Source organism: Anneissia japonica, unplaced genomic scaffold, assembly GCF_011630105.1.
Source record: "Anneissia japonica isolate Jap-2015-1 unplaced genomic scaffold, ASM1163010v1 scaffold585_len4108843_cov191, whole genome shotgun sequence".
NCBI lineage: Eukaryota > Metazoa > Echinodermata > Crinoidea > Comatulida > Comatulidae > Anneissia > Anneissia japonica.
Window position 1 is genome coordinate 3,073,920 of NW_022716829.1, and position 14,720 is coordinate 3,088,639.

At 36.5% G+C, this 14,720-nt stretch overlaps 1 protein-coding gene across 1 annotated transcript in view; it reads left to right on the top strand.

Annotated features, from left to right (window-relative positions):
- The window catches only part of LOC117109871 (Golgi-specific brefeldin A-resistance guanine nucleotide exchange factor 1-like), a 30,851-nt gene extending 16,153 nt beyond the window's left edge, over positions 1-14,698 (top strand). Inside the window, exons 13-30 of the mRNA XM_033252318.1 lie at positions 580-681; positions 1,029-1,265; positions 2,974-3,099; positions 3,361-3,443; positions 4,108-4,344; positions 5,303-5,402; positions 5,646-5,890; positions 6,353-6,476; positions 7,725-7,912; positions 8,289-8,442; positions 8,864-9,110; positions 9,634-9,791; positions 10,315-10,525; positions 11,253-11,414; positions 11,764-12,110; positions 12,262-12,439; positions 12,904-13,017; positions 13,308-14,698. Coding sequence (XP_033108209.1) covers positions 580-681; positions 1,029-1,265; positions 2,974-3,099; positions 3,361-3,443; positions 4,108-4,344; positions 5,303-5,402; positions 5,646-5,890; positions 6,353-6,476; positions 7,725-7,912; positions 8,289-8,442; positions 8,864-9,110; positions 9,634-9,791; positions 10,315-10,525; positions 11,253-11,414; positions 11,764-12,110; positions 12,262-12,439; positions 12,904-13,017; positions 13,308-13,522 — 3,228 coding nt within the window. The 3' untranslated portion in view covers positions 13,523-14,698. The remainder of the gene's footprint in view (positions 1-579; positions 682-1,028; positions 1,266-2,973; positions 3,100-3,360; positions 3,444-4,107; positions 4,345-5,302; positions 5,403-5,645; positions 5,891-6,352; positions 6,477-7,724; positions 7,913-8,288; positions 8,443-8,863; positions 9,111-9,633; positions 9,792-10,314; positions 10,526-11,252; positions 11,415-11,763; positions 12,111-12,261; positions 12,440-12,903; positions 13,018-13,307) is intronic.
- Positions 14,699-14,720: the final 22 nt, after the last annotated feature.

A 14,720-nucleotide genomic window follows, 5' to 3' on the forward strand; every position in this document is an offset into this window, starting at 1 on the left:
CCGATATCGTTCTTATTATCCTGAATCAGTTCCTCTGCCTTCGCTACTCTACTTGTCAATTTCTCCATGTTATTATTAATATGTTGAATAGATGAGAGTATTTCTTTCTGGCCATTGAATAATTCATCCAATTTTTGAAGCAACTTGCTATTATCAGCTTGTTCAGTGCTGGTCGCCTGTTGACAAACTTCAGCTGGGTCTAGGCATAGACCTTGCGCTTCAGGGCTCTTTTTTAACTGCGCCACACCACCATTAACTCCAGTCGTAGCGGTAAGTTGTTGTTGATCCGCGACGAGTACTTTCTTGTCAGGCCTAGATCTGAGCTTTCTTGAAGAATCCGTTTCAGGCATAGTTACTAAAAAATCAGCAAAAAGTAGTAGATAACTGGGTCCTAGAAGTCACAGATTTCAAAAACGATCGGTGAATTTGTACGAATAAATGAATTTATTGCCTTGAAATTACTCCAGTTTGAGAGCGATTCTAAACGGACATGTTACGTGGACGCCACGCCAGTAGATTTGTTTGAGAGACAAAAGTCTGCTATGCAATTGCAATTTCTTTTTTATTTTTACTTTGCAGTTATGGAGGATTCCATCTCTTGTAGCTGAGTTGTATTTAAATTATGACTGTGATATTTATTGTACAAATCTATTTGAAGATCTTACCAAGTTGCTTTCAAAGGTAAGTTCATTTCGACACGCAGCTGTGCAATTAAAAATAAATGTGTATTAAATGTTGTTTTTAATTGTTTACTCAAGTATACATTATAATTAAATTAATTAAGGGTTGATTTAAACACAATATGTGTGAATTGTCTAAATTTATAAATTTTTTTTCCTGTTTTTTAATACTGAAAATCTTCTCAAGTCAAGTGTGGATTAATGATAGTAAAACTTTGAACCAAATTTTTATATGTGCTTATACTCAAAAAATGAAACCTAAGTTTAGATTCATGTAGATTAATTTTTTATGATTGTGGCCTTCTAGTTGTGATCACATGTTAAAGAGAATCTCCTTATGACCTGCAGAATGCGTTCCCTGTGTCAGGGTCATTGTACACGACACATCTGCTATCCCTTGATGCATTGCTGGCGGTCATTGATGCCATCGAGGCCAACTGTCATCATAGGATACTAAGCACCATTGCAGCACAAAGCACGGAACGGATCGCTGCTGAGTCAGGGATTGAAATCCAAGTACAGGACATGTCTACCAAACAAGAAGGTAAACATTTAACACGTCCAGCATGCAACGGCTACATTTTAGTAAGGGAATTTATAGCTTTAGTGGTTTAGATGCTTGCCTTTAAAGCTGGGCACACACTACGCCAATGGTCGCCGGTTATAATGCGATTCCATCTATAGATAACGCAGCACAACTGTGTGTGCGACAAATGGTTATCAAGGATAGTCCACTCTGGCTGTGATAGACAGACAGCAGAAGGCGTCACTTCGTCAATCACACAGAGCTGTAATGGAGGAAGAGATGGATTTATCGGCCTATAATTGCAGTGCACTATGTGTCCGGCCCATGCGATTAGTTTTTAGGCTAATTTTGCAAACTAAATAGGAATCTTCAATTTTGTGATTGGTTTCTTCTTGAGATTAAGCCCATTGGGCTTCAATTTGAGGTTATACGGTAGGCACATCATGTATATATGCGCATACAACAGTTTTTAGTCAAAGAAAATCTGATGATCTAGAGAAAGCTTAAAAGTGTATACAATATCTAGTATAATATAATTTCTGCTATACTACTTCTGTCTTAATCTCTGGTGTGTGGTGCTTGTTAGGTATGCTGATGAAATGCAAGTCACAATAACACTGTCTTAGGCCCTGTGTGCATGGCCCATGTGTATGCTGATGAAATGCAAGTCACAATAACACTGTCTTAGGCCCTGTGTGCATGGCCCATGTGTATGCTGATGAAATGCAAGTCACAATAACACTGTCTTAGGCCCTGTGTGCATGGCCCATGTGTATGCTGATGAAATGCAAGTCACAATAACACTGTCTTAGGCCCTGTGTGCATGGCCCATGTGTATGCTGATGAAATGCAAGTCACAATAACACTGTCTTAGGCCCTGTGTGCATGGCCCATGTGTATGCTGATGAAATGCAAGTCACAATAACACTGTCTTAGGCCCTGTGTGCATGGCCCATGTGTATGCTGATGAAATGCAAGTCACAATAACACTGTCTTAGGCCCTGTGTGCATGGCCCATGTGTATGCTGATGAAATGCAAGTCACAATAACACTGTCTTAGGCCCTGTGTGCATGGCCCATGTGTATGCTGATGAAATGCAAGTCACAATAACACTGTCTTAGGCCCTGTGTGCATGGCCCATGTGTATGCTGATGAAATGCAAGTCACAATAACACTGTCTTAGGCCCTGTGTGCATGGCCCATGTGTATGCTGATGAAATGCAAGTCACAATAACACTGTCTTAGGCCCTGTGTGCATGGCCCATGTGTATGCTGATGAAATGCAAGTCACAATAACACTGTCTTAGGCCCTGTGTGCATGGCCCATGTGTATGCTGATGAAATGCAAGTCACAATAACACTGTCTTAGGCCCTGTGTGCATGGCCCATGTGTATGCTGATGAAATGCAAGTCACAATAACACTGTCTTAGGCCCTGTGTGCATGGCCCATGTGTATGCTGATGAAATGCAAGTCACAATAACACTGTCTTAGGCCCTGTGTGCATGGCCCATGTGTATGCTGATGAAATCATACAATTTTTGTATAAGAGTAGGGGATTTTTTTCCCGGTGTACTACCCAGTTCCCCAACAGAATGACTAACTGAAAATATGTTTTGAACTTTTGTGGGTTATCCTTGGTGTTTCACACTGAGATAAATACATCTCTCTAGACCATAGTGACCAGATAAAACACAATTCATTTTTTCATCTAACATTATATAGAAACTATGATTATTTAATTGGTAACATATTTTTTTCCAACAGAATAGCAACCATCGTCCGTTTGCTAACAATGATGCTGCATTCACCCTGGCTTATGCTGTCATAATGCTCAACGTCGACCAACATAACCACAATGCAAAGAAACAGAATATACCCATGACAATTGCTGTAAGTTTTTCCTGTGGTTTCTATCTTAACCTCTGTCCAGATTATTAAACTTCCCTTGATAATTGTTTGTTGTATGCCCATATATAGTCATGATGTGCCTATATATGGTCATGATGTGATGTTGTCATTACCATATTTAGGATTGTAACATGTTTTTTTTCAAATATAATTTGATAGTCTGGACAGATCTTTGCTTGTGACTCATGGCTTAATATTCATTTGTATCTTAATATAGTCTTTATTTGTTGGTTATGTTATTAGGAATTCAAGAAGAACCTAAACAAAGTGAATGGAGGTGAAGACTTCGAGCAATCAATGTTAGAGGAAGTTTACTCTGCTATCAGGTAAGCATTAATAATTCTTTATTCGACATCTTTCAAAATGAAAATCGGGTTTGGACTGGGGAATTCAGCACAAGAAGCAAGCAAACTGCTCAGCTACAAGAAAAAAAAATTCACAGATCTTTCTTAGTCCGAACCCTGATCAGAGGCTGGGCCTAAGTGAATGATTGATTTGATTGAAATATCGTAGTTATTTTCTGACTTTTTTGTGACGTTTCATATTGATTACTAATTGATTTATATTTCTTGCAAGGAATATCAGAATTGTTTTATACATTCATCTGTTACTTTGGATTGTATATATATTCTCAAGTTAGGAAGCAATCAAATAAAATATTTTGATATTGTAATTTTTAATTGAAAGCTAATAACATAAAAAATGGAAATATTGAAATTTCCCATAGTAGTTTATTTGCTCAATACATAAAGTATATCTTTAAAGAATTAATCTATCCCCACCATCAGATGTGTTATTTGCACGTATATGGTTATGATGTCATATTGCACCCAAAATGGTCGTATTATACCAATATATTGACATGATGATGACATATACCCATATATGGGCATGATGATGTCATGTCACACCCATATATGGGCATATCACAGGTGTTTGTCACATAAATCTTGATAATGTGGACAATACCATTGTATTTGATGTATTTAGGAATGAGGAGATTGTGATGCCAGCTGAACAGACTGGTCTAGTACGTGAGAACTATATATGGCGATGTTTATTGAAGCGGGGCACCACCCCAGATGGTATCTTCCTCCATACACCAGCAGCCGCTATGGACAAGGAGCTGTTTTTGTTAACTTGGGGGCCTACTGTCGCAGCCTTGTCTTTTGTGTTTGATAAAAGCTCAGATGAAACTATAACACAAAAAGCAATCTCAGGATTCAGGTACTTGCAATTTTTATATGATATTAACACGTTGACTGCCAGACCTTTTTTTAAGGTTCCTTCCCATGTGCCAAAACAAGTTTACATGTACAAACATACTTTTTTGAAATTTTATCTAGTCATATATCATCAAAATGAAGTGTCTAATAAATTGGCGGGAAAATATTAGGGGGCGAGTATACTCGTCGATGGCACTGTGATAGAACTTCTTACTGACTATGCCAAGTGCGAGTTATCTCGTCCGCTTTTTGCATGGGTTGGTATATGTTCAAAGGGCGCCCCCACTTGTACCGCTCGAGTGTACTACCGGCAACATAACACAACAGACATACATATGTCATTTGTACGTTATCGTCTAGGTGTATCTTCCCCGAACTACCAGCCGTTGAGTCTGTGGTCTGTGTATAATAAAGAAGTTATAAACTCTAGAATGTTTCCCCCGATTTGACAAGTATACTCAGCAACACCCTGTGAGCGAGTATACTCGTCGCTGGTAGCCAATGTGTTAAATTTGTAGTTAATGCTGCACAACATATATAATGAAAAATAAAGATTGAGACTTAAGTTCTGTCCAGACTATCAAATTATATTTGATAAAAAACTGTTGTATGCTTGTATACAGTCATCAAATGTCTATATATGGTCATGATGTGATGTCATTATCAGCATATTTTGGCATGTCACATTTGATAGACGGGACAGGGCTATATATATGTAAAGAGACCTGATAAGGAGACTTGGTTATATTTTTAGAGCAATAAGAGTCCCAAATGATCAGCTCTTAGTTACACAAATCTCATAAAGGCTTGGTTATAGACCATTGACAGCCCCAAATAATCAGCTTTGTAGGACAGATCACCCTTGTTTAATATATTGAAAAATTAACTAAGCTTAACCCCTACTTATTACATGTGTATTGAACCATTATTGTAAATTATTTAACAATTGTATTGTTTAGGAAATGTGCAATGATTTCAGCCCACTATGGTCTGAGTGATGTGTTTGATAATCTGGCCATATCCCTCTGCAAGTTCACAACGTTGATGAGCTCAGGAGAGGTAAGTCTTTGACACCAGGTTTATGGCAGTGCTTACAATCATGTTATCCTACATTAGCAATTTATACAGCAAATGCTAAAGGCTTTTTGTCAATATTTGCAGTTATTAACATTAATAACACATTGTTTATAATTATTACTAGGAAAACATGCTCTCTGTGAGAAGCACTGTTAAATTCTCTATTTTCGTTATTGTTTTTCATCATTGTCATCATTATTGTAGTAATCATCATTTCTCCATTAGTCTCCAGAGACGCTACCAATCGTGTTTGGATCGAACATGAAAGCGCAGTTAGCAGCTAAAACCATGTTTGGATTGGCTCATCGGCATGGGGATATCTTAGGAGAGGGGTGGAAAAACATACTTGATTGCATGTTGCAGCTTTTCAAAGCCAAACTGCTGCCATCAGAGTTGGTGGAAGTTGAAGACTTTGTTGCATCTAGTGGAAGTATATCACTGCTAAAGCGGGAGGAGATGCCATCACAAAAGTGAGTTTGCTATCTGTATTGTATTTCATTGTAAGATTATATACGTTATTTTGGAAGGAGCTTCCTGTTAACCTTATTCATTTTAATTTAACATCATTGTAAAGTAACAAACAATGCTGTGAAATAGCTCAAAATAGAAAATTGAAAAATAGGGAATTCCAATTCTAATTCATCAGTCCAAAGTTATTTAAAACATGAAAACACAAAATATTATGTTGTTGAAAGGCCACCCAATGGAAATAATAACATACAACTTGCAATGGATTCCTAATTAATTACTTGAAAATAATGTCCCTGTGCGAGATTTAACAGTGCTAATTAAGAATAACTGATTGTTCCTGTTTGCAACACTAGGTGCTTCTTAGAAGCTTATTATATATGCTTTAGTTCATTTATGTTATTTCCTACCACCATTCATTATCAATATAAGTTAATTTTTCTTCCCTTTGTGACGATCTCTAGGTCAGACTCATCCCTGCTTAGTTCTTTTGTATACTACTTCACTGCTAACACTGAGACCTCAACTCAACGTGGGCCAACTCCAGAGGATCAAGAGGCTATCCACGTAGCAAGGAACTGTATAGAGGTAAGCATGTCAGACCTAGTTACTGTAGATAACACCATTTCAAAGTGTTGCTATTCAGTTCATTTGGGAAAGAATAAAGGCATGGAATTCGCATACAAAATGCAAACAAGTACATAGATCCCACCAATGAGGCAAGCCCAATCAACACAAAAGCTTGAAAATCTAGGTTTGACTTTTCCTTTTCAGGAAAGTATATTATTCCCAAAGACTAGCCAAAAATCTTTATTATAGTATATATAAAAATGTTTGCGTCATGTTTAAATAGATATTCTTCATATTTATTAGTCCCTCTTCATTTAGATTCAAGCTGGGCACTTTATGTTTTATGCGACGGTCGTCAAACAAATCCAACTACTCTCCCTGTGAGTGCTAATTGATGCGACGCCATCTACTGGTAGTTGGTGGGAGTCTGAACCGATCGTCATTAACACTCTGACCGCCGGGGTTTGAAAATATAGTATCAGCCACCGTCAGACTTTAACACTTTTTCGAAGGTCGTTGAGAGTTGGAATGTAATTAAATTGACATTAAGTGAATATTACAAGAACTACAAACATTTTAGCTTTACAATGGTACCAAACACTTTATTCCCTAGGTAGGGGTCTGGGATTACGCTAGAGTGGCGTCAGATGGTGACCCCTTGAAGATTTCGCTTTTTTGTTGAGGCATTTTTATGTTTTATTTATTTTTTTTGTTTTGTTTTTTATGTGAAGCACACAGAAGATTTTGCATTACGCGCTATATAAATGTAACATTATTATTATTACTATTCTAATCACAATCTGTGACCCATAACAGTAAATGAAAATGACTCACTTTTGGAGATTTATACAATTTTGCACAACAAAGCTGAGATAACCGCAATTTCTTGAAAGTAAATCAATTCCGCTCAACGCTAATGTAAACAAATAGTGAAATAGTTACGGTCCAGACTGAATATAGTGTTCAAATTGTTAGTACATGTCGGAAATTACTCCATCTATCGGATTTCGTAAAAAAACCTGAAACACGGAGATCTCCGTGTTTGGTAATGCAACGTTTGACCGCCGTGTTTGGTGGGCAGAGTGTTAAAAACAGTCCGTTTATGTGCATTGTTGTATTGTGTTCTCTATAGAATTGCGTTTTTGGCAGACGACCATCAGGCACAGTGATTGCCCAACTTTACACAGTCAAATTCCATCAGATTCTATAGAGTAGAACAAGTTTTCCGTCTCAATGCTTTGTGTAAGTCTGTTTCTCTTTTCATAGGACTGCCACCCTGAGCACCTGTTAACAGAAAGTAAATTCCTGCGCATTGATTCACTGCAAGACTTACTCAAAGCTCTGATATTTGCATCACAAGGACCCCAAGCTGCCGAGAGTCTTGGAACCCCATTTGATGAGGAAGCTGCTGTATTCAACCTTGAGCTTTTGATTAGAGTTGTCTTTGAAAACAGGTGAGAAAGAAAATTAAATCATGTGCAATTTAAATTCATTTCAATAATTATACAAGAAAATCAACATTGAATTTTTGTAGGTGGCTTTTCTTTCCTTATGTGTGTACGTCACTTGATGCCTAGTGCATAGTTTGATTAAGTTTGGGTTTTGCTTGTCACTGGGACTTTTAGTGGAGTATTGCCACTACCCTAAAATGCATAGTTCCTTTGTTGATTTTGGCAGATAATAGGTTTGATAGCCAATTAAAATTTAATCTAGTTAATGGAATTTTGTATGCAGATACAATCGCAGTGCTGTATATTGAGTGTCAATATAACTTTTTCTCACAAAACAAAACAACTAATTCATGCAATTGAATTTTTTCGTTCATATCAGAGATCGTGTAAGCTCTTTGTGGCAGTCTGTAAGGGACCATCTGTACAGCCTGATAGTGAGTTCCTCAGAGCATGGTTTCCTTGTTGAGAGAGCGGTAGTAGGCCTGCTACGACTAGCAATACGTATGTTACGACGGGAAGAAATATCAGGACAGGTAAACAATTTTTGTTGTAAAATCTAATGGAACTTTGCATTTCATTTTATTAAGTAAATTTATTAAAGATTCAAGATTGTTTATTATCAACCAAACATGTGATAAATGAAATTCTTTTTGCTTGCTGCTTACAATGAAAGATATAGATATCAGTGCTATAATTAAAGTAGGATCAGTGGAATAATTAATCATTTTACAGGCACTTAATTGATTAAAGGCAACTGAAGGTTAGAGATTTTTTCATTAATGAAACCTTCCTAAGCAATATTATGAGCCTTTAATGCAATACCATTCTAATCTGTAATTATTTACTGGTGCATGTGAATGAAAATCAAATAAAAGTATACAGTACAAATATAAATTTTAGACTGAGTAAATTTACAGTTTGCAGAATATGATAATATGCCTTTTTGACTCATAGGTAATCGCATCATTACGGATGCTATTCATGATGCGTCCCAGCATCCTTCACAAACAGTGTCGTCAGATATCTCATGCACTGTATGAACTGTTACGTACTAATGCAGCCAATATCCACACACCAATGGATTGGTATACTCTATTCACGTTACTAGAATGTGTTGGTGCTGGGTCAGTACCGCCCCCTATGAAACAAGTGTCTATTGGGACTGAGTCGGATGACTGCACGAGTCTATGTGGGGATGCAGGTAAGATTACCCTATATGTATGCTTGTGTATTGACGTTGAAACAATGCAAATCACAAGACAATTAGGATTATTATCAATATGATACGTTTTTTGTCAGCCCTAACCTTCTGTGAGGGGAACATGATCACTTTTAGTTGCCAATGTTCTCTAAATCAGAAAAAAATGATAGGGCAGTCCCTCGGTTGTGCCTATTACAGCTCTTTATGATTGGCTATACATTTTCACTCTTTCGACCTTGTTTTGTATCTCCTTAATTCCTTTTATTTAAACAGCATCAATAGGAATAAGCTGTTTTATACTTTTCTTAATTTATCCTCTTACTTATCAATATTTTTGTGTTGTATGAGTTATTATATTCATCTTAATAATGTCAAATCAAATCTAATGTGCATGATGTCTAGGGAATGGGTTTGCCACTTAGAAAAGTGATTAAGTTTGCTATTTGGCATATCCTTGGCCTTGTGCCTATGAAATAAAATAAAATGAATTAAATAATCAGATCAGGTTTTCATCATTTTTCAGATGCTCAATCGGACAGTGAGCTGTCGGTCAGTAGTCAAGTGACCACAGTGTCTGATCATGGCTACACGTCTGACACCGAACTCTACAACACACAAAAACCGAAGCGTAGCAGCAGTGAAGGAGATGTACGCGATATTGGACGAGGCGGGTGGCTAGTGGTAAGTTCCTGTTCTGCATGTATCACTTCCTTTCCCCCTTCCCCCTCAGGATTAATTTTAGAGCCCACTGTAAGTAACAACCCAAACTTTCATCATGAAATCTCTTCTGGCTGCCAAGATGATGACTCCTGACAAACAAGTACATTGGCAATATTGGGGCTGACGTCAGTGTGTACACTCAAGACAGCAGTGTGAAACCAGCTATGTGAAATAGGCCTTGGATAACAGTGTTATATTATACCAATATAATTTTTATGTATACAAATATAATATGGGACTTGCCATCTCAATCCCAGCACACTGTCGCTAATGTGAAACTGAGTAATTAACATAAGAATATGGCAGTATTGTATACTTTAGTACAGAGAAGCTGTAATTCTTGTACTCATAACCTTGGCAATGTCAACTCCATTAATTGACATATCATTTTAAAGCTTATAATGTGAAGAATATGAATATATAAAGGAGTCATTTTTTTTTTTTTGGTTATGCTTACTGATGCTGGTTTATGAACTTTTGTCAGGTGAAGAAAGACACAGATGAAAAGAAACAGCCTCACAATCAATATGAAATATCCTTGAATGTTGAACTCCGTCACCACGACACCAGGTCGCTTTTAAAATGCTGCGAGATTCTAGCATTTCTTGTACGTGACGCTGCTCACGTCACACCAGATAATTTTGAATCGTGTGTGCACTGCATCAGGACTTTTGTAGAAGCAACCGTTAATGGAGGTGAGACCAATCATGCTTTAAGGCTCTTCTTACAAGTTCATTGAATTGAGAAATTCTCTACTATTAGTCATTCAGATGTCAATCATTCAAATAATATTTGAATGAAAAATAATGTGTTGTTCCTATTATGATTCAAACCCAGAATCTCAGACTGAAATTCAAATTCAAATTAAACCTCATTGCAATCGAAAAAATGGATTGGATAAGACAATTTACATTACACGAATAGATAAAAGCATAAAAAAAAAACAGGATAAGCACCAATATTAAGGGGGTAAAACGTCAAAAATTTACCTTAAGAAACCTCTTTAACTAATGACTTAAATAGGGAAAAAATAGGTAAATATTCAACATAAAAAAATATGTAATATAAATTGCACTTCAGAAATCACTAATTTTAATAGGGACAAAAAAAGCAATAAGGGGTCAAAAAGAGAACATCAAAAAGGTACATCAAGAGAAAACAAAAATAAAAGAACCACCAAGATTATTGCAAATGCCCATTAAAAAAATTACATTCAAACTTGTTATTTAAAAGTTTTAGTTACAAAAAAGTATCAAATAAAGATAAAGATAAAAATCATCATCATAATTAACCATTAAGATCAGAATTCATATTGCAATTAAAAAATCATTTAAAAAATAAAAACAATTATTGACTACATGTCGGTAACTCTACCAGCTAAATAATTTGACTTTCTTTGTGGTTTTTATTGATACATTAATTTTTGTTATTTTCAGCTTTTGGACTTAATGCATACATTGCATACCAAAGCAGCTACCATCTTCAACTCATGGGCAGAGGAACAGCACAAGTCAGGGGAGCTTCATACTGTTGATGCTGGTGCTAGTGCATTGTGGGTAAAATGCTGGTGTCCTTTGTTGCAAGGTAAATAAATATATGCTGAAAATTCACATTCACTTTGAGAGTTATGAAAAAAAAAATCGTATTTATGCAGAGGAACCTATTCAGTAATCCCACATAGACTACACCTATATTAGGAGGATTATAGAGTGTTAGAAATAGAGAAAATAAATTTTTAAAAATGAAAATTTTTTTTCGAGATTTGAACACAGAACCCAGGATTGGAAGGCAAGCATGTTAATCATCAAACTACCAGTGGTGACTCCAGAAATTTGCAAACAGGGGTCCGACATATCCGACAGTGGGGGTGGAACTGTGTTTACAGCAAAGAAAGTTTATAACAAGTGTTTTGTTTTTTCTTGCTTATATACAGGTATAGCTCGCTTGTGCTGTGATACTAGGCGTCAGGTGAGAATGCAAGCCTTCTCTTACTTGCAAAGAGCTTTGTTGGTTCATGATCTGCAGACGCTCTCTGCTACAGAATGGGAATCAAGTTTCAACATCGTCCTTTTCCCACTCCTTGCAAAACTTCTCACCAACATCAACAGTCAGGACCCAGTAGGTGTGGAGGAAACTAGAATGAGGGCAGCTACTCTTCTCTGTAAAGTATTCCTTCAGCATTTATCGCCGCTCCTGTCACTGTCCACTTTTACTGCCCTCTGGCTGACTATCTTGGACTTCATGGACAAATATATGCATGCTGACAAAAGTGATTTGCTGGTATGTATTGAGGATAACCACCACACATCGTTATACCCTTTGTACCTAAAAAAGAATTTTTTCCATGTGTATCACCATCACTGATACTTTGAAGAACATTTTGCTTTTGATGTATTTTCATACAAATGCAAATTTCTACTTTTTCAAACAGTTTGAGGCCATCCCTGAGTCATTAAAAAACATGTTGCTAGTGATGCATACTGCAGGGATTCTTAGCAACGATGGTCATGATCAGGGCGAGGAATCGCAGCTGTGGCTCATCACGTGGGAAAGGATAGATTGCTTCTTGCCACAACTGAAAAATGAACTGTTTAGGCCAAGGGAAATACGTAAGTACACAAACACACTGACTCCAATCACTCACTCTTATTGCAAATATCAAAGAAATACTATTGAACTGTAGTCAATGGCAGCGGAAGTGGGAGGGGGGTTATTGGCCACTCAACATCATCATCATCATTGTCGTCATTGTTATTGTTTGGTGCTTAGGGACCTTATTTATTTAAAAAAAATAAATTGACGACTTATTATATATTATAGATTTTTTTAAAAATTTTTTAACAAAAATTAAAAGTTTTTAAGTAAATGTTGATTGACATCTGTATAACGCGTGTCTGTAATGTTTACTTGAAACCCTCCCTCGAGCATTTATAAAAGTATTTTTTAACACTCCATAATTTTTGTAATAAGCCATTAGTAAAGTATGTGAATATAAATATGAAAAAATAAAAACATTTAATCAGTTTAATGAAATTATAATAATAATAATGATATTTATCGATGATTTATTCAGCAAAGCCAAAGGTAGAAGCTGTGAACACTGCAGATGCTCCAAAACAGGATAGCAGCATACCTCGTGATGGCGCTCCACCTGTAAAAGATCCAGAACAACAGAAAACAAATGGTGGTAAGTTGAGCACGTATCTGGGTTTGGAGGGCACTCATCTTAACCACCAATCTTCCAGCTCCAACAAACTGCTCCAATAAAGCTAGATTCTATAATATCGCTACATGTCATGTAGCGTCAAATTTTAGCATCAATTTCTGATTACATTGGGGACAGCTACGCATTTTAACAATAGCAGTGAAACGTTTTTTTGGAAACCACATAGTCACTTGGAAAGTTTTACAATTAAATTATGTAATCATATTTGGCAGTCCTTGTTATTCACTGTTCATTTTCTATTGCATATGTAGCTGTTGAGAGTCCAGGAGTTCGATCTGCAAGTCCAGCCCAGACCAACATCATCCTTCAGCCGCCGTTACCATCAGCCGTTCCAGTTGGACACAGTAAGCATGGTGCTTCGGTACCCATACTGCTAAACCCGCATATACTACAAGCTGAAGGCATTCAAGGCCTACCTATACTGAGCGTGTCTGTGGGGGAGACTGCCACCACCAACAGCTCATGAGGCTAAATGATGGCTTGTCTTTAGCTGTTATACAAGGCCAGTTCCACAGTGTTGCCTTATGTCGAATCGGTGTTGAGAGTGATATAGTAAATGTCATGGCTATTAATGTTTGGAAGGCTGTACACAGAATTGATTGTATTACATTGTTATCAGCACATCTGTAGGATGGCTGAATGTGGCATTGACGAGGCTATTTTTGCGCATGTGTGATTGGGGTGTGATTGTATTTATGTGAACATCAGAGATATATTCATCTATTAGATAAGAATTTATTTTAATTCTAAAATATTTGTCTTAAAGAGAGATATTGATTAATTTAATGTAATTGGTTTGGATGGTGTCCTGAGGTATCTCTAGCCACCCGTAGTGAAGTGATAATATAAATAAATGTAGTACCTCTTCTACTTCAACTCTATTTGTGAAACATATTTGTGATATACTGTATGTGCAATTAAATGTAGTATCATTTCACAGGAACAAAAAGAGTTTGTATCTTGTATGTGTTCCTTATTGATTGGTGTTCATGACTACCCTATCATTATACAATAGATGATGTAACTGATGCATTGCACAAAATGGCTGATAAAGTGAAGGTCTGTGTCCATTGGCTTATCTAATGAGGTGTAGAAGAGAGGGTTTGGGGTGTGGCAAACTTACCAAATTCTTGCTGAGTAAAGGTATTACTGTTAACACATATCACCTCATTTTCAAAGCATCTATAACATACATAACCCCCAAATCATCTTCCCTGTGGTTTTTCTTTTAGATATGCTACCATGTGTCTCTGAAAGGTGTAATGTCTGTGTTAATGTATATTTGGAATAGATTGCTTTTTATATTTAAGTTAGAAAATATAAACTTAGAACAAAATTTTCTTTGCTAATTAATTATTCCTATAATCTTTGCATTGATCCTTAAGAAGGCTTTGCACTTAGGAAACTAAATTATTTTATCCTTTAATGTAATTGCTGAAAGATAGAGTGTGATTTCAGATTCTATGACACCATCCATGTGACAGGCATTTGTCTGCTGTAATAACAAGTCTCATGTTAGCGACTTCCCATCTAGCTAAATGGAATGCCTGTGTGAGTGTCAATGTATAAACTTATGTTGAATACTTGGAGTAAAGGTAAATGCAAAGTTGTAGTACAAATTTGTTGAACTGAAATGAATATATACATTCAATATGATTATGTAT